This window comes from Pararge aegeria, chromosome 20 (assembly GCF_905163445.1).
Source record: "Pararge aegeria chromosome 20, ilParAegt1.1, whole genome shotgun sequence".
NCBI lineage: Eukaryota > Metazoa > Arthropoda > Insecta > Lepidoptera > Nymphalidae > Pararge > Pararge aegeria.
Genome location: NC_053199.1, coordinates 11,653,860 through 11,674,156, shown reverse-complemented (window position 1 = coordinate 11,674,156; position 20,297 = coordinate 11,653,860). Strand labels below are relative to the sequence as shown.

Genomic DNA, 20,297 nt, shown 5'->3' with positions numbered 1-20,297 from the left:
ATCTGGGTACTGTGTGGGCATGAGAAAAGAACATTCATTGCAAAAAAACACTTACCGAAAAAGGGAGATCGTTCGATCTTAAATATTAATAAGCATTGTACAACTTTGGAAGGTTTTCTAACCTACGTAAAGATAGTAACATAATTACACTACATTTTTTGTAACATGTCTTTTAGTCTTTTAATTACTTTTTTAGTGTAAAGTATACTTTAAAATTTTCTGAAAATAGAGCAATAGAATAAATAAAAACAAACAAAATAATAAGTGATTTTGTTTATGTAAGTGTGTTTTTATTATTTACCTTACAACTAGAAAATAAACTTTACACTAAAAAATAAACAAAAAGATTGTTTACATTATAAGACAGGTAAAAAAAATTTAGATATGTCCAAACACAAAATTAAGATTAACAGAAACCTCATTGAGCTATTATTGCATGCATTGTGCCCAAAAAACGTGAAACGCCGCGCGCACGTCTCAATTCACACCCGTGGAATGTTGCTAGCCCACAAACTTTCCCATCCCATTTTATGGTAAACGTTTAAAACATTGTAGGTAAAATAATGACTGTCAACCTCTTCAATGGTATGAAGTGACTAACCACCTGTTCGATAAACACTACTAAAGTGTTACGGTTTTTGATGCTTCAAAATTAGTCGTGTACACGGTTTCTGTATGTTCTCAATTCTGTGTGTCTAGAGTTTATTAACGTTAACCGGAATATTGTCGGACCAGCTTCGCCCATTGCTGCGGGTAATTCCTCTGCACGTAGGAAAGCGTTCGTTGTATTTGTTGAGTCTCTTGCGAGGAACATTGTGGGCACGCGCCTCGCAGCACCAATGGCGCCAGAGCTGAAAATTTTTAAAACTGTCATTAGTATATTCATTTTAAAACTACCAACGTAATTAACTGTGGCCCATCATCACAGCTTGGTGATTGTTCATATTTACATGGTCATTTACCACAGAGAATCACTAGAGCATAGATAAGCCTTAGAGCACAGAGAACCCTTAGTCCCTTAGAGGAGAGGTGACTACTGTATCTGACCTTACCACACGAACAGTGGCGTGCAATCCATACAAGCACAAAAGCACTGCATACCCTAACATTGATATATAACTCGAATAGGAGGAGAATTTGTGCCGTTTTATGCAATTTTCCTGGTGTATGCATACCCTGATAAGAAACCCAATGCGAACGATGAAACATGTTGTGGTCCGCCAAACAAAAAAGTTGTTTGGGTCACAAGAGTCGGTCTAAGTTTTTTATCGGCGTCTTCATTAAGATATGATTTAATTTGCTGCTAAATGTCTAGAGGACAGGGCTTCCCAACCTGGGCCCCGTAAACAGTGCATAAACGCAAGAAAAATAATTTGATATAATGCCCGACTCGTGCCCAGGTGACACGGCTTGGTCCACACTTTAAAAAATTGTTGTGAGATCACCAAGCCATCCCATTGTAGGGTAGATTTTTTTTTTTTAACTTCTTTGTTAAAATTTATTACTTTTCGTGGTTTTATTAGTTTCAGTATGATGATTTAATTTTTTTACCTACCAAGCTAACAAGTACCATTCTATTATATAACAATATATAATATAATACACCAATTTCTTAACTTGTAATTGGCTGGGGGCTTCTGTTATAGGAACTTTTCTCACCGGGCGCGGCGGTTAAATCAACCAGAAAAATTATAATAACTTTCTGAAAATGTAAGTTCGGATTTTTTTGGCAAATACGTTTTGTTTACTATAATTAAATAACAGAGTGGTTACCCAATCTAAGATATAATAAATAGAAATCGGTCCTCAGTTGCGCCATCGCTTTAAATTGTGTCATTAAATTTTTGAAGCTAATCGGTACGAACGATCTAAGCTACGTAGCTTTCGATTGTCTGTTTTTATTTTTGTCATTACCGCTTATTACTTACTTTGATTATGAGTGTTTAGAAGAATGGAATACGTTCGGTGTATCTTAAAGTAAGTATAAGTAGGTAATTGAGGCAGAAATAAAATATCACTGGCTTCAACATAAGGAAACCTACGTGCCTGAGAGTTCTCCATAAACATCTCAAAGGCGTATGGAATCCACCAATCCGCACTGGGCCAGCGTGGTGAACTACGGCCTTAACCCCTTCTCATTGTGGAAGGAGATCCGTGCCCTGCAGTTGGCCTATAATGAGTTGATATGTTGTCAGCAATTATAAATTCCCAAATTGCTCCCGCTGTCAATCAAGCTGAATTGAAGCAGACAGGTAGCAGGTAGGGGGATTTGTAAAAAAACCTTAGCAGACGCGGTGAAAACCGCGGGAAATAGCTAGTAGCTTATAATCTAAAGACTCACTTTTCAAGCGTTTTCCAATAGGGTCGCACGGTGCCTCCCCAAGAGCGCATTTGAGTTGTCTCTGTATAAACCGCTTGTCGTTGAGTGCGTCTTCAAGAGCTGTGTCAGAAACCGCGGGCCTCGCTGTCTCAGCCGCGAATGTGGCCGCTACCGTGCACAGTACAAATATGTAGATAACCTGAAATAAAAAATACTCTTTTAAATAACATTAAAAGAAAAAATAAGTGGTATTGCAAAGACACTTTATAGCGTCGTAAATAAATAATCATAATAATAAATATACTACAGCAATACATAGATCGCCATCTAGCCCCAAAGTGAGCGTAGCTTGTGTTATAATTGTGTGCGTCTAAAATGACGGATAAATATTTTATGAATAATATACATAAATACATATAATATTCAGATAAACAAACGGACACTGGAAACATTTATGTTTATCACACAAACATTTTCCAGTTGAGGGAATCGAAACCACGATCAGACCCAGAAAGCAGAGTCGCTGCACACTGCGCCAATCGGCCGTCAAAAATGGAATGTACTATTTTGTTTCAAATCTCAAATTCGTCCAAACTGGCACTTTTGGCTGTAAATAAAAATCAGTAGGTACCTAGATAGTTACTACCCAACCCCCCACTCCAGGTCCCAATACAGGTCACGGGTCGGGTGCATCATGAGACGATTGCTCAAAGTTCCTCACAATTAAATTATATCATATTACTTTAACTTGGAATAATAATTGCTCAACCGATCGCACTGCCTGATTTACACTGTGACAACCAAGTCCTTGACAAGTGAGTCACCTGTCAAGGATCATTGGAAAGGTGCTAGGGTGCCCTTGAAATGAACTGTACGTATGTGGCAGACGTACACTCACATATGATTATAATCAAAGGCTTGTAAATAACACTGACACCGTCGATACGTGCTCGGGAATATAATTGCTATTGAGTAACTCGCGCGGTCAGACTCAAGAACCGAGTGTATTTAGAAGAATCCTTACTAATACAAATTAAAATTAAAATTTTGAAAGATAAATGCGGAAAAATAGCGATGCTATCCTGAAGGAGCCGTTTGCTTTTCCGGGATAAACAGAAGCTATTCCAGGATGGTATTTTCCCCGGTGAAAATTTTCAAAATATATTAAATGTTCAGAAATCTTCCAGTTACATTATTATAAATATAGATAATATATTGCTCATATTGTACCGATTTCATTCGTAGTAACAACTATACAGTCGAAGACAAGGCTGAGACGAATCAACTTGACTCTACAGTCTGCACCTTACAAGGTGTTTTATTTATACATGTTTAACTGTTTTATATTTGTTTTATATAATAGTAAAATAAGTATTGACACACATTTCTTTGTATTTATTACACGGTTTTGTCTCGTGTATCGACGGCAGATGAATCCAATTAATTTATTGCTTTTACACACACACACGCACAGTCGCAGACACTCAACACGCTTATACACATAATAAATTGAATGTTGATAATGTAAACTTCTAAATATGTATTATCTTTGTTTTTTCTTTAATGTCGATGCAAATATAGGAAGACACTGACCCCCAAGACACGGGATATCCTAGTACACATTATTGAGTCTATAGGCATAGGAACATACATAATATTTTATATAGATCTGATCAATATAATTATATATTGTTCGTCCACAACTCAGTCGTTCCTTTAAATATGACAGATGACATCAAAGAGTCGCTGGGAGCCGCTGGAAGCAAGCGGCGCAGGACCGTAGATTTTGGAACTCCCTACAAAAGACCTATGTCCAGCAGTGGACTTCAATCGGTTGAAGTGATGATGATGACTATCTTTACTAAATACCACAGGTTTTTATATTTTTGGCATTTCCGGTGCTATTGAGAAACCTTACGTTTGGTATTTCAATTATTGGGGTAGATGTACTTATACTATGGAGTAGTACGCTGCGTACCGTAATTTACGCGGGTGAAGCCGCAAGGCACATCTAGTATTATTATATGTAAATTACAGGGCAAGATGCAAGATTTTTGAAGCAGTTACAATTTATAATGATCACTGTAGGTATATCTGTGTGTCTGTGTTTATAAGAAATTTTATTAGAATTATAGATATAAATGAACGAGTGTTAAAGAATGTCTGATAAGCTCGTCCCTTAAAACATAACTTTCGTTATAGTCCATTGTTACAAATGTAATTCGAATAGCCGTTTACTACATTTGGCGTAGTTATTTCCATTTTTCCCTCATGGGAAAATGGTAAGATTATGCACGTATTGTTAAACGAGGTTTGCAAACCACACTGTGACCTTATTTACTTCTCAAGAATTGAACAAAGCGCTATTGAAATGAAAAACCCACATTTCAAAACCGTATACAGTAAATAGCGTTTTCCCAATGATGGGTTATGGCTTCGAAATATGATCGCTAACTATGAGCATATATCTATTAGAAAGCTGAGCACGATCGATGACAAGTAAATAAATAAATAAATAAATATACTACGACAATACACACATCGCCATCTAGCCCCAAAGTAAGCGTAGCTTGTGTTATGGGTTCTAAGATGACTGTTAAATATTATTTTGAATAAAGACATAAATACTTATAATATTCAGATAAACACCCAGACACGAAAAAACATCCATGTTAATCACACAAACATGTTCCACTTGTGGGAATCGAAACCACGATTGGACCCAGAAAGCAGGGTCGCTGCACACTGCGCCAATCGGCCGTCAAAAATGGAATGTATCTAATTTGTTTCAAATCTAAAATTCGTCCAAACTGGCACTTTTGGCTGTAAATAAAAATCAGTAGGTACCTAGATAGTTACGACCCAACCCCCCACTCCAGATCCCACTACAGGTCACGGGTCGCGTGCATCATGAGACGATTGCTCAAAGTTCCTCACAATTAAATTCTATCAAATTACTTTAACTTGGAATAATAATTGCTCAACTGATCGCACTTCCTGATTTACGCTGTGACAACCAAGTCCTTGACTACTACGGGAATATAACGGAGAACGGGCAGCAGCGTAATCTGTGCTGCTACTACCATCTACAGCGATCACCAACCCGTCTGCCCAGCGTGGTGATTATGGGCAAACCAGTTTGAACCCGTTGGAAGCAGTTTAGCCCAGAAGTGGACTGTTATAGGCTATCGCTGAATCAAATTAGAAAAGAGGTGATCTGTATAAGAACAAAATTACTATTGGCTACGCCAGTCATACGTATAACTCGGAAGATTTTTTTAAATTTATTCCACTACGAGTTAGCCCTTGACTGCAATCGCTTAGCGGCACGTCTTTGTCGGTAGGCCAAAGCTTCCCACCAGAAAAGACCAGAGAAAATTCCAAATTTTTATATTTCCAAACTAGCCGTTCCGCACGACTTGGTCCGCGAATGAGTTGACTTAAAAAAATAGTCGTATGTTATCGCGGACTGTTTTATACTTTGTTTGGCGTAACGTTTACCGTTCACGCACCGCACACATTAGAATCTCTCAAAAAGGATATTTTTTGCAGTTTTTGCAACATTGCTCATTAATGATAGTAGCCATTGGTCGTAGCATGATGTTATATAGCCATAATTTTTACTACCAATCCAAAAATAAAATGAAAATCGAAACAGCATTTTCTGAGGTTAGCGTGCTCAACCAAATAAACTCAAAAGCTTGATCATATCTGTTGGAGCTGTTTGCTTTTCCGGGATAAAAAGAAGCCTATATTCCAGGATGGTACGCATGTATTCGATCGTTGTCCCATATGCCTTGCGATGTGCTGTGAAGAGTTATGTCCTTTATCTCCGACAATATTTATTAGATCTTCATTAAATTTAGACAATACATGCTTAATAGTTATACACTTTCAAATAAAAAAAGAATTATTAAAATCGATTCAAATTTAACCTAGTGTATGTTATGAAGTAAAATTGATAAAAAATTTCATCCCATTTCCCGGAGGAAACTTACTGTTTATCGGGATAAAAAGAATCCTATATGTTGACCCGAAATATGAGCTACAATTTTATTTAAATCCGTTCAGTAGTTTTATCGTGATGCCCGGTTTTATTATAAGTATAGATATTATATATATATATATATATATATATAGATATAGATAGAAGGACTAACCAACGCAAGAATATTTTTCATATTCGAACCAATGGTTCCCGAGATTAGCGCGGTCAATCAAACAAACTCAGCTTTATAATTATATATCATACTAATATTGAATTGCCCAGGCTGTTATGACATAAATACAATTATAGCGTACATTTTCGTAATGGCAAGGTCACTTTTGTAATTTGGTAGGAGGTTACATTGACTAATTTTGTCTGTTTTATTTACATCTAAGTACCACTATGAACTACCTTGTTAATTCTATATATATTTATTTATATCTATTTTATGTATGTTTATTTATTTAGTTTTGACAATGTATATTTAGTAGTAAACACTTTTGGCATCTATTCCGCTCTCATGTCACAAGTTCTGTCATTCAAAGGTTGCTTGCATCAATAAGACCGCCTTTAAATGCCTAATATATTTTTTAATTTCTTATTTTTGTTGTGTAAATAATACAGATATTTTATGTTTTCCTCTTCTTCTATTAGGATGTTTGAAGGACACGTGCTCTTGGGGTGCATTCCCAGGTCTGGGCAAAATTTGTTAGATATTCGGTTTATAATCAAAATTTTTGTCAGCACCAGCTATAGGGTCAATATTGTTACTAAGCACCTCTTTGTCGATGTATCATGTGTAAGTGTATTTGAATTCCAAGTCTGGACAAACCTTGTTAGGTATTCGGTTTTTAAGTCAGAATAAATATATAACCGTATCACTTACAGGGTCAGTATTGTTAACTGCATCGTTGGAAAATTAATTAAAAAACTCTTTTAAAAACTAAACCCTATTTTTTACAAGAATAAAACTTAAAATATGCTTTTTATAAATGCGAAAGTATCTCTATTGGCTGGGTAGTTTGTCCGTCTTACATGCAGCAACGCATCAATTGATCGCTTTACTTAATCTGCAGTAAAGCTGATTAGAATATGTGTATTCTGCTGCTTTACTTAATCTGCAGTAAAGCTCTGTATCAAAGGTCACAAATTATGTTCAGCCATCAGTTTAGGGATGTATTCATATCAACCTCTTACCGGCCCACTATACAGGGCACGGGTCTCCTTCCACAACGAAAAGATGTTAAGGCAGTAGTCCACCACGCTGGCCCAGTGCAGATTGGTGGACTCCACACACCTTTGAGGGCATTATGGAGAACTCTCAGGGATGCAGGTTTCCTCACGATGTTTTGCTTCACAGTTTAAGCAAAAATTACTTAAAACACAGAAAAGTTAGAGGTGCGTCCTGGGATTCGAACTCGGCCACTGCCGAAAGTGAAATCAAGCTCCTACCCACTGAGCTATCCCCGCTGTATATTAGTCATGTATTAGGCATATATATTTATACTCCGGATATCTCACTCTTGCGCCTTGGACATAAAAACGAGCCTTAACCAAATAAAACTATAGAGACGCACAGGAAATAGCGGGAAAACCCGCTTATAATACTTGTTTTAGGGACCAAGCAACCTTGAATTATTATTTTACATTGCACTTGAATTCTGCTACACAATAAGAAAGGCTTTATTTAAACTACGGCGAAAATTAACGTTTAGGTATTTATGAAAATTAACCTTAATTTGCTATACTCTGCGAAAAGCAGGAGAATCTGTAAGGTGTAATTTATAATTTCTTCAATCATTATACTCCACATCAAACAGATCTTCGGTAATGTACCTACTCTACGCACGTTTCGCATTTACCAGAACATTTAAACATAATGTTGAGCATTATATATCGTTGTCATAGACCATAGTATATTTATCACTGTTTACTTATTATAGGTAAATGTACTTATAACCACCTCTTATTTAAATGACAAAAGGTGTTTTTTGATAGTTACTGCTGGTATAGAAGGTTACTCTTTTACTGAGAGTCATGCAATTTACTACTTCCGTAACTAAATACTTTTTACGTACTCTTTTTGTTACAAGTTTTAAAGTACCATTACAAATTTATGATTCATGAAAATGTCACTTAAGTAGATAAAATACTATCGCCGGACTAATTTTAGTATCAGAATTCGTTACTCCAATAAAATTATGTTATTAAGTATGGGTTCTATATAATAACTTATATAACCCAAAAAGGTTAGCCGGCTACCAATTGCCATCATAGACTGCATCATCACCTACCACCAGATGAGATTGCAGTCGTTGGCTAACTTGTAGTGGAATCCATATTCCATACTTACATTATAAATGCAAAAGTTTGTTTATTTGTCCTTCATGCCCGCCCTAACTAAACAACTAAATTATGTTAGCACCAGATTTATTCTAGCTTCTCGATTGACTTATACGAGGACTAAGTCCATCATCATCATCATCATCTCAACCAATTGACGTCCACTGCTGGACATAGGTCTTTTGTAGGGAGTTCCACAATGCACGGTCCTGGGCCGCTTGCCTCCAACGGCTCCCAGCTACTCGCCTGATGTCATCTGTCCACCTCGTTTGGGGCCGACCTACGCTGCGTTTACCGGTGCGAGGTCGCCATTCCAGCACCTTAAGACCCCAACGTCCATCGGTTCTCCGAGCTATGTGCCCCGCCCATTGCCACTTCAGCTTCGCAACTCGCTGAGCTATGTCGGTAACTTTAAAAGTTCTTCTACGGATCTCCTCATTTCTGATTTGATCACGTAGAGACACTCCTAACATAGCTCTCTCCATCGCCCGCTGAGTGACTCTGAGCCTTCTTATGAGGCCCATAGTTAGCGACCATGTCTCTGATCCGTAAGTCATCAGGTCATCAGGACTAAGTCCGCTAGTACATAAATATTGTAACCATAAAATTATTTTATTTTAATATGTTTCTTGAATGTGGACACGCCATAACCATGAATTAAATTATGACATCTTGGCCATGTAACGCAAAATGCCAAAACAAGACAACCTAAAATTGAGAATAATTACTGTCAAGTTCAAGTAAATTATAAAAATGGCTACTTTTAATTGGACAGTGCTATCGCCCTTCACCTGCTTTATGAGCAAATTAATCCTAATTCAACGAGACATTTATACTTACTTTAGTGAATAGGGTTTTGTGTCGAGATTGTAATAACCACTCAGATTGAATTAACTGTTATAAATGCTGAATTTTGGAATGGATAAAGATAATGCTTACTGCATTTCAAATACAAAAAAAAATTCATGATAAAATCGGCAAAACGGAAAATCTTAATTTGAAAATATTTTATGTTATCAGATTAAATATTATATCAAAATCATCAATTTAAGTAAATGCAAGGACTTCGATCGTACATTAAAAAATAGGTTCTTATTTCTACATACGTTTCTACTCATAGGTAAATAAAAATAACAGCCCTTAACTCAGTTTAACAATGGAAAAATAAAATCAATATGGTTTATTGACGTTTATGTAAATATTGCTGAAAAATTAAAATGATTTCTCTAACGCACATTTTTTAGATTAGAAATAATCTTTTACAAGGTTTTTGGTATTTTCGCCATTTCTTTGTATTTTACTCCAATAAAGTAATTATCTATAGGTTTACGCTAATATATAAGGAAGTTATTTATTATAAATCGCTACAATAATTCAATGGAAATAATTACTCTGAGAATAATTTAAAGTGCGTTGATGTCTTTACTATGAGATCCTATCACGAGTGTTCGGATATATTTAAAGAGCAAATTAGTAGCGAAAAAAATCGGTGATTAATATGATTTTTAAAACGTTGTTAAAAGTATTTGCATGCCACAAGTAAATTAAGTGGCAAGGTCAGTTGTCACTGATTTATCAAAGAAAAAAAAATTAAAGAAAATAGTGGTAATTATTATGTTAATTTCAGTACGTAAGTATGTACTTAAAACTATTTGCCAGAGGTCAAATAACAAAAAAAATAATTTATCAGATTTGAGAATAAATGTTTATTATACGGACGGTCGATTGGCGCAGTGGGCAGCGACCCTGCTTTCTGAGTCGAAGGCCGTGGGTTCGATTCGCACAAACGGAAAATGTTTGTGTGATGAACACGAATGTTTTTCATTGTCTGCGTGTTTAACTGTATTATATTATTCATAAAATTATTCGTCAGTCATCTTAGTACCCATGACAAAAGATACGCTTACTTTGGGACTAGATGGCGACGTGTGTATTTTAGTGTGTGTTTTAGTTAGTATATTTATTTATTATTAATACAATGGCTGCCTTGTTTGTCTAATGGTAAGCATATTAGACTACGGATTTTGAACTCCTTTTTCCAATTTCCGGTTGGGCCAAAAATGCTTTGTTTTTGGGCGATTTATAGAGTCCATCTAGAAATTCTGTTTTCCTGTTCGCTTAATTATTACTAACCTGTGATAATTATCGTTAAAACCCGTTAACTCACATTAAGTAGTAAGTAGGATCTACTACTACAACTACTAATACTACGAGAGAAGAAGCCTGTACTCGTAATGATGCAGCAGTGCGCAAAAGAAGCTCTAAATCGCTTTGGTGGCTTTAGTGGCAGTCATGGTCGAGGCCTTCAAGTAGATCAGACCATTCAGAAATTATTAATTGCAGAATTGCCCCCTGCCGGCGGTCGAACCCAGCACCTCCCATTTCGGAGACCACAGCGCTCACCATTGCGCCATAGACATCGTAAATTTTTTGACAATAAATTTTGCAGTTGTCATGCCTTACCTCGTACATATTTCTTTTACATGACGTAAGGTTTATATTTTTGTCATCAGCTTAATGGCTATCATTATATCATCCTATTACCGGCCCCCTACAGGGCAAGGGTGAACTTACACAATGAGTCCACCAAGCTGGCCAAGTGCGGATTGGTGGACACCTTTGAAAACATCGTGGAGAGCTCTTAGGCATGCAGGTTTCCTCACGACGTTTTCCTTCAACGTTGAAGAAAGCTATTTTTTAATTGCTCAAAACTTTAAGTAAGGTGCATTCTGGGATTCGAACTCAGCCCCCTGAAATTGAAGTCGAGGTCCTACCCACTGGGCTAACACCGCTTATAATTATTATTATTTAAAGCCAATAATAATAATTTATTTGCTTATACAACAGAAATTTTATTACATGCGAGAAAGCGATAACAGTAGGTAGCTACGTACAGTAATAATATACAGATACTGTAACCATATAAAGTTATAAACAGATTGAATTAACATAAAACAATTTGATACCTAGACAGTAAGCCTAACCAAAGAAAAGTTTAAAAAAACAGTAAATTTGGCGTCAGATTAATTATTTCTGATAATAAAGATAACCACTTAGTTGGTCTTCAATATAACTTAAGTTTTACTGCTTTCTTAAGTCATTAAAAAGGGTCATAATAATATAGCGTTCAATAATATATCAGTAATAAAACTAAAACGTTTATGTATATTCATTAGTTTTTATTCTTAAAATTCTGGTTACTAATAAAATTGCAACATTTGACACAGATGGAGCGCAACAAAAACAAATCACGCAAATATTGGCAAAAACAAAAAGAAAACAAAAAGTGAATTCGTAACGAAAACACTCGTCACCGAACAAATTGTGCCCTCCGAGTACAGCAGACTGCATCGAAACATATCGAAAGCTCGAAAACAGGTCACAAACAGGAAAATGCGTAAGCAAGAAAACCAAACTCCCAACTCCACTCACCTGCATCTTTATTCCTGATAGCACTTTTACTTTCGTAACAAATGACCCGGATTTGTTATGATTTCTAGGTAGTACTTTGGCAGCGCGAGACACGTTCGTTTCGAATGAACGTGGAGAACGAGAATGCTCAAGAGGCGTTCGGCTGGCGGTGCTATGCCGTAACAACTTACTTAACTCCAACGGCCACCCCACCATCGCCAACTTCGGTGTACTGTGCATTCGTTACGTGATAATGTAAAGGTCTACACACTGGGCAATCGTAATCGTCGCAATCGACAAATCGCTCATGTATATACAATAAAACGTGTAACAGAATAACGAAATAATGTTGAAGGATGCATCATATATTTCATAAGGAATCACGCTTTTAAAATATTATATCAATAGAAGCATATTTATTTTTCCATCCAAGTGTATACTTATGACAACCATTAATTATAAAAGATAAAAGACTGACACGTGCATAGTACCTACGCTACGATGTTAGAAAATAGGCTGTATCTGATATCTTTCAGTAAAAACTCTTGCAGTGAATCACTCAAAAACTATTAGGTTTTGTGTTTCACAGATAAGTCTCAGAGACATCACATAATGTTCCTCTTAAGCCTGTGAAGTTTTTTTTCGGTTTTCATTTACAAGTTGTATAAACTTCAGACAGGTGACATTTTCTACATACGTTTATTCGGTATATATTGTATCGAGGGAGTGCCATCTAGGTTTCCCAGTATTGTATCTTGCTGTCGCTCTTTCGATACATATAAATCGTAGTTAACTCTCACTCGATCGAATAAGTAAAAGTAGACAGAAAATTTCAAAGAATACCGTAGAGGTTTTCTGGTCAACAGGTAACATTAAGAAAAGGATAGCACGAGTATACTTACTCTTCTATCTGTAAATTTTGGACATATTAATAATCAACTTCATGATATGCCTGAAGTTAATAATCAATCTCACCCAAAATTTCAGATCGAAGATAAAGTATTTTCGTGCTACACTTTACTTAAAGTTTACTAGACAAACATGAACTATTCTGTGACCTAAAGTTTTGCGATAGATTGATTATTAAACTGGACGATTAAGGCGATCGGAGATGCATGCAATCTCGAGCGTGCCCACCTGCAATTACACTTGCGTAAGTCGTGCAAAGTCATGCGGAGTTTCTTTCGCATACATATCGTCAAGATTTTTGCATTTTTTTCTGCATTGTAAACTCTACTGTCGCAACTTATTGTACACACTACATAGATAGCTACAGGTAACTGAGGCATTCTACTTGCACGAACTTTCTGTCATGCAACGTCCAGTTGCAAACGCGGAATAGCGATCGATCGCTGCGACGGTTTGTCCGTGAATGGGGACCTTTATGGGTAAAGCCTGGATTTCACCATTTCGTCGTTGGCAGTCCCAAATCGCGTAACAAATATCCTTACTATCCTTACTCATGCTATACATACTCAGGTGTTTGTAACTTTGTATTTCTTTCATGCAGCATCGGATTGACATGATTTTTCGCATATAAAATTTGGTATCTCAATTCTCAAGTCTTGGAATAAGAAATAGGATAAGTATATGTATGGATATAAATAGCAGTTTTATTATCGGCGTATAGTTTATATGCGGCATCGTATTAGAACGCTCAGTCGCTTGGCAGCATGTAACTAGCCACCGCCGAGGCCTTCCACCTTGAGAGAAAGAGAGAAAATTCAGAAAGAAGATTTCAGCCGGGATACGTTGGAGGCACTTATTAGGACTACAGTGCCTACCAGTGCGCCGAGCAGATCGCAAAAAGAGATTTTTCGAGAAAAAGAAATTTAAAATTAAATGAACTTCTAAGTCTGTTTTATTTTCGCATTCTAATCGGACATACCTATCTACTATACCAGAGGTAGAACGTCGTTAGTGTAAACCCAGCTTAAAAGAATAGAATTAAATGCTACACTTACCGCTTTTCATTATATAAAAGATTCTGCTTAATAGACGTCATTTTGTTTTATGTGTATCTGGGTCGTAAAAAACCGCAACGATTTGTGTTACAAAATAAAATGTGATTTTACTATCCGACTATAGCGTAGCGAGAAGGCTTTTATGTTCAACAGTCGATTCAACAATAAAAAACGGTTGATTTCTAAAATAATTCATAATTTAATTAGCAATAAAATAAGTTACAAAAATAAGGGTAAAAGTTCACAATTAAATGAAAGTTGAATTCAAATTATTCAATTATTGATTTTTGTGTATTACAATTTATTCATACTGATCGCAATATTAATACGTACACGTTCTACTAAAAGATGTTCAAAAACAAGTCAGCAAATTATCCATTGCCTCGATGTTATCGAACCTAAAGCTACAGCACAACTTTAGTTCTTGATTTTGGGAGGATTTTTTGAGAGTTCATATGTATACTGCGAGATTTTAAGGGTGGATGGGGGGAGCCCCCCCATGACCCATCCACCCTTAAAATCCCGCAGTATACATATGAACTCTCAAAAAATGTATGGCGTCCAAGTTACAGACAGACAGACAAAATTTTAAAAAATAAAGACGTGTTGGCTCTAGTATTGATCATAGAAGGCCCTCAAAAATAGACCAGAAGCTGGGTACGCCCATGGCCGCGAGGCCCACATTTTGGAAACCACTTTAAACCGGATAATTGTACGATATTTAACGCTACCATTGCAAGCGTCTTAAGATGAATAAAGCAACTTTGGAAACGAAAAGATACCAAACAAGAAATTTATTACAGAGCAGCAGGCGTTACTCTAGGATTAGACGTCCTTGTTATACAATCTCGGGTCGGGTGCTACCGATACCGATGATAATCAGGTTTTGTTGACTTTCTATAGCAAAATTACAAAATGCAAACTGATTTCGACCCTTCTCGATTTAAAATTATTAAAGAGTACAATTTTTCCGGGTTCGCGTGGATTATAACCAATTAAACTTTATACTATTGTTGTGCTAGTTCTGCTATACGCAAATTTCTATAGTGAAATAAGTCGTCAGTTTAAATTTTTACAGTGTTCCTAGAAAAGGATAGAAGGGTACTATTAATAGACCAGAGTGCAAAGTGTGATATTATCTACGTACGTCTACTTATTGGAACGCGTAAAAGTTAACTACGGTTTATATGGTGTGGAAGAAGCGCCATCTAGATACAAAACTGAGGAACCGTACTATCACTCGATGGCGCACCTTTGATATCATACAAATCGAAACTAACTTTCACACGAATACATCGAATAAGTAAAACTAGGAAAAAAGCTCAAACTTGGCACACAGTAGAGAAATAATTATGGCAGTGTATCATCTGCACTTCGACAATATTTGCTGTGCATCTTACAAATAAACTTGGTATAACGTCGGAATAGATATGCAGCGTTATTTCACTTTCTGTCATTTCAACGGTGCTGTCAATTGCATGCAATTATTTAATTCCATTGAAAAGCTTTCGGTACCTTAGAAGTAATATGTAAAAATAATACGGAACATTAGTCAGTTAACTCAATTGGTAGGTTTAAAATAGTGCGGCTGCAAAGTCGACAAAACCTCCAAATTCAAATATAACTATTTCGACGTTATGCCACGTTTATTTTTAGCAACCTGTGAGTTTAGATCAGCCATATTGACGGACAATCTTTGCCCACTCCCACGGATAGTTCCGCTGGACAAAGGCGAGCGTGCGACGTATTTGGTGGGTCTCTTGCGTGGAGCATTGCGGGCACGACCCCCTTAGGACCAGTGGCGCGAGTGCTGGAAATACAGGATTTAATATTTTAAAAGGTTTTTTGTAGTAGTAGACTTCTTGTGGCAAAGTTTGCCCGTGGAAGTACTATTGCTTATTTCTGCCGCAAAGCAGCATTGTTGCAATGCTGTGTTTCGGTCTAAAGGGCGTGGTTGTCGGTGTAGTTACAGGCACGTGAGGCTTAACACCTAACCTACGTCTAAGGATGGTCACCGGAAAGGACTTGTTCCTTGCATGCCCTGGGAAGTGTTGTTCTGTTTATGGGCGATGATTTTCGATGTTGTTCTGTTTAACTTAATTAAAATTATTTAAAAAAGTTTTTTTAGTCTATAAGAATTTTATTGCAAGAGAATTTACCGCTATGTTAAGTAATCTTGATTCCTTGCCCTAGCCCTTACCTTGCCTTACCTAATCTAGATGCGGTGATATCCCAGTGGTTAGGATTTCTTTACTTTCGGGGGGCCGAGTTGGAATCCCAGCACGCACCTCTAACTTTTCTAAGTTATGTGTGTTTTAAGTAATTAAAATATCACCTGGTTCAACGGTGAAGGAAAACATCGTCAGCAAACCTGCATGCCTGAGAGTACTCCATAATTTCCCAAAGGGGTGTGGACTACGGCCTGCACCTTTGTCGTTGTGGAAGGAGACCCGTGCTTTGTAGTAGTCTTAAAATAAAAAAAAAGTCTGCACCTAATCACGAACATTATCCTGTTACGATCCTTTATCAGGTGGGTACTATACTATAAACTACAAAAATAATTGTGTTTGTGGTCAAAAGTCAATTTCATATTACAATACAATACAAATTGTCGCGGTCGTTCTAAGAATTAAATGATACATACCTATTTAGTTATTGACCGAATGTATTTCGTAGTAAAAGCTTGAATATTACCTGTTGCGAGAATTGCGATAAATTATAAGTTATTCAAGTTAATTCGTACAACAAATTTTGTAGAAATAATCTTTAACGAGGACATTGTTGGATTTTCTTTAGGAGTTTCTAATTTCGATTGTTTTGTGCCACAATGTAGCAGTATGTTTTTATTCACAGCTGGTTTTCTATTCCTCTTGTTGATTGTTTTATTTGATAAAAAAAAAAAAAAACTTGTGTACCTATAGCGATGCCTTGTATTATGTATCTATCATTAGATGTCTCCGTCTACCTTGGGTGGCAAGGGTCAACCAACGCTTCGCTTTCCGGTGCGGGATTTTCATAGTAATCACAAGCAACACGCAATGTCAAAAACTTCAGGCTCTAACGTAAAGGTCACACTCGTGTTCCGTCGTGTGTCCGTCAAACGTCCGTAACCACGTTAATACACCAGTAACCACGCCCTTCAGACCAGGACACAGAAACGGTAGCAATGCGCTCTGTCACAAAAAACTCCAAGTACCCCAGTGCCAAAATTTTCAAATATGTACATATTTTGTAGTACCTTATACCTAAATACTATAACTGTCATTTTGGAAAATTTTTAATCTCTTAATCGCTCTTTCCTTTGGGGGTTGGGGGCTCTGGGTTATAATACTTGTAATATTATTATAAAAGGGATAATGATGGTGACATTATTATTTTTTTTTTTTTTAATACATAAATATACTACGACAATGTATGGGTACTAAGCTGACTGATGAATATTTTTATGAATACTATACATAAATACTTAAAATATAAATATACCAGACACTGAAAAGCATTCATGTTCTTCACACAAATATTTTCCAGTTGTAGGAATCGAACCAACGTCCTTGGACAAAGAAAGCAGGGTCGCTGCAAACTGCGCCAATCGGCCGTCAATTATAAGGTTATATATTTTAAGGCACTATAAGTCTTAAGTATAAGTAAGTCGTTAATAAGATAAACATATTAATAAAAGAATAAATAAACAAAACAACTCACTTCTTAGTCTAATACCAACTGGATCACACGATCCTTCTCCTAGCGCACATCTGATATGACGCTGCATCGTCCCCCGGTCGGCGAGGGTTTTCTCCAACTGGAGGTCTGTCATCTGCAGTGCTGAAAGTGTCGTTAAAAGGGAAACTGCCAAAATGGCGAGCGCGCCCAATGTCTGGAAAAAATTATATTTTAACGAACCTACAGTATCTTATTTAAATGCATCAAAATAACAGGTTAAAGTCGTGGTCTGAATGCCCAGCAAATTGAAATGTTTGTGTCTAAATCGAGGGCAAATTGAAAAACTTACTTCGTAGATTGTCACATTAAACTTCTACGTCTGACGCAATCTGACGCGACAATCGCGTATGTCATTATATATCTTCTCTCTCGTGTGACTAAATGAGCGGTATCTAACGTAACCTTGGTATTCAACGCTCAATTCTTACTCAAGAATATCAAACCGCGTCGGCTAAGAAGTTTTACTTCTAAAATGTTTTATGAACTACTAACAGAGACAACCTTGTTTTTTGTTCATCCGTCCGTGTTGCAAGATTTTTTTCTGTGTAGCCACTTGAGTATCAAACTTAATACTAAAGTAATCGATGATAATTGAAGTGGTTGACTGAAACTCACTAAAAAGATATCTTATTGCCATTATAAAGTCTATAAAAACCTATTCTTGAGTACGAGCCCTCATTAAAACCTTTGTAATTACTGCCGAAGATCAACAATTTATAACTTTGGTTTCCAACTGGTATATAAGTACCTATCTATTATTCTTTTTAAGCAGCCAAATAATATAACCAAAATTATGAATAAAATAGCTTCTTTACCCACAAAGGTTATATTAACTACATAGCTTCAATTAACGCATCAAGATGTTCAACATCAATTGAGTCTTGCGTGCTTTATCACGTAAATGTAACACCATGACCTACCTAAAGTGTCTAGACATAAAATATAAAAATACTGAGAGGAATAAACTAATTGTATAAATACCTGCATTTCCACACAAGATTATCCGGTATCAAACAAGTTGAAAAACCTCGTTTTGTTGTAACGTATTTTTATTTATGCTATTAAAACACACCAGTTTGGGCAACGCTCGGCCGTAGTCGTATAGGGACTGGCCACAATCATCGAATTAACTAATTCTGGACTCCCTCCCCCTGCCGGTGATTAGGCGTGAATGTGTGTTATGATATCTCGTTACTGTGAATTATGTTCGGTCTTTGTAGAGCTTTGCTCATTAATAAGCCCGAGCGTCGTTTTTCTTGTTAAACGGCTTTGTTTGAAGATTAAAACCGATAAGCCGGTCGCAGGATGTACCTGTCCCGTCCGTTTCTTTTTTCTAATCCGTTACAATCTCTTAAGAATGGTTATTAACTTATAAAACTTGACAAATTTTATTGCAATTGAAGGATGACATCCTTAAATCCTGACTCTGGATTATAACTTTATAGGTTAGGATTTTCTTTATCTATATATATATAATGAAAATGGTCTTCGTTTGAGGCTCAATCACGCCTAAACCACTGATCGTATCGACATGAAACTACCACCATTCGATGCGAAATTTTTCCTAGATGGTTTATGGCTATCTATTTTTTGAATTCCAACATTCCTTCATTTTTTTATTGCTGTTTTACTTTTATGAACATTTATCCCGCTAATAAAAACAAAAGATAAGCATTTTCTCTTGATTCTTTTGTTTTCATGGATTTCAACAGAGTGTATTAAACGGATTATGGTTTTTTACATTCAGCTAAGAATCTACTCACGGTAGTGGAGAACGGCTGGACCAATTGGGCTTTTTTTTTATCTTCAGAATTGTCAGGAGAAAGTTTTGTATGTGAGAAAATTTTAAAAAAGCCCGATAAAAAGTTAAAAATTTCGATGATAATCGAAGAATTCACATCTATATAGTCACTCACCACGAAATCTCGGGAACCATAAGACTTAGAAACGTGAAATTTGGTAGGAATATTACTTTTGCTATGTAGAGGTCAGCTATGAATAGATTTTAAGAAATTCATTCCCCAAAGGGGATTGCGGGGGCGTTAACAATGAACAATTCCCGTTTTTAAACTATAGCTCCTATAGACTTCAAATTTGGTAGGAATCTTCTGTAAGAGGTGTAGAAATAGGCTATGAACGAATTTTACGATAGCTCACCCCACAGGGGGTTGCGGGGGTGGGTATTAACAATTAATATTTTTAATTTTCCAGCTAAAGCTCCTACAAGCTCCAAATTTTGTAGGAATTTTCTATAAGTGATGTAAAAATGATTTATGAACAAATTTTACGATATCCCACCCCAAAGAAGATTGCGGGGGCGTTAACAATGAAAATTTTCAATTTCCAAGCGATAGCTCCTATAGACTCCAAATTTAGTGAGAGTGTTCTATATGTAATATAAAAATGATCTTCGAGCGGATTTTACAATGAATCACCTCCAATAAGGTTCGCGGGGGTGGGTGTTAACAATAAAAAATTTCAATTTCGAAATATAGCTTCTAAAAATTCTAAATATGGTAGGAATCTTTTATTATTCACATAAAGAACATCT

The 20,297-nt window shown here is 36.4% G+C and overlaps 1 protein-coding gene across 2 annotated transcripts; it reads right to left on the bottom strand.

Annotated features, from left to right (window-relative positions):
- Nucleotides 1–334: 334 nt before the first annotated feature.
- LOC120632611 (ejaculatory bulb-specific protein 3-like) lies at nt 335–18,918 on the bottom strand. 2 transcript variants are annotated; one of them, XM_039902542.1, is made up of 5 exons: nt 18,728–18,918; nt 17,729–17,900; nt 15,718–15,836; nt 2,342–2,519; nt 335–851 (listed from the first exon to the last, which is right to left on the bottom strand). In XM_039902542.1, the coding sequence occupies exons 1-5, from the start codon at nt 18,731–18,733 to the stop codon at nt 712–714; spliced, it is 615 nt and encodes a 204-aa protein (XP_039758476.1). In that variant the 5' UTR covers nt 18,734–18,918; the 3' UTR covers nt 335–711. The 2 variants fall into 2 exon arrangements, with proteins under 2 accessions (XP_039758476.1, XP_039758475.1); XM_039902541.1 differs by lacking the exons at nt 15,718–15,836; nt 17,729–17,900; nt 18,728–18,918 and adding an exon at nt 12,084–12,428.
- Nucleotides 18,919–20,297: the final 1,379 nt, after the last annotated feature.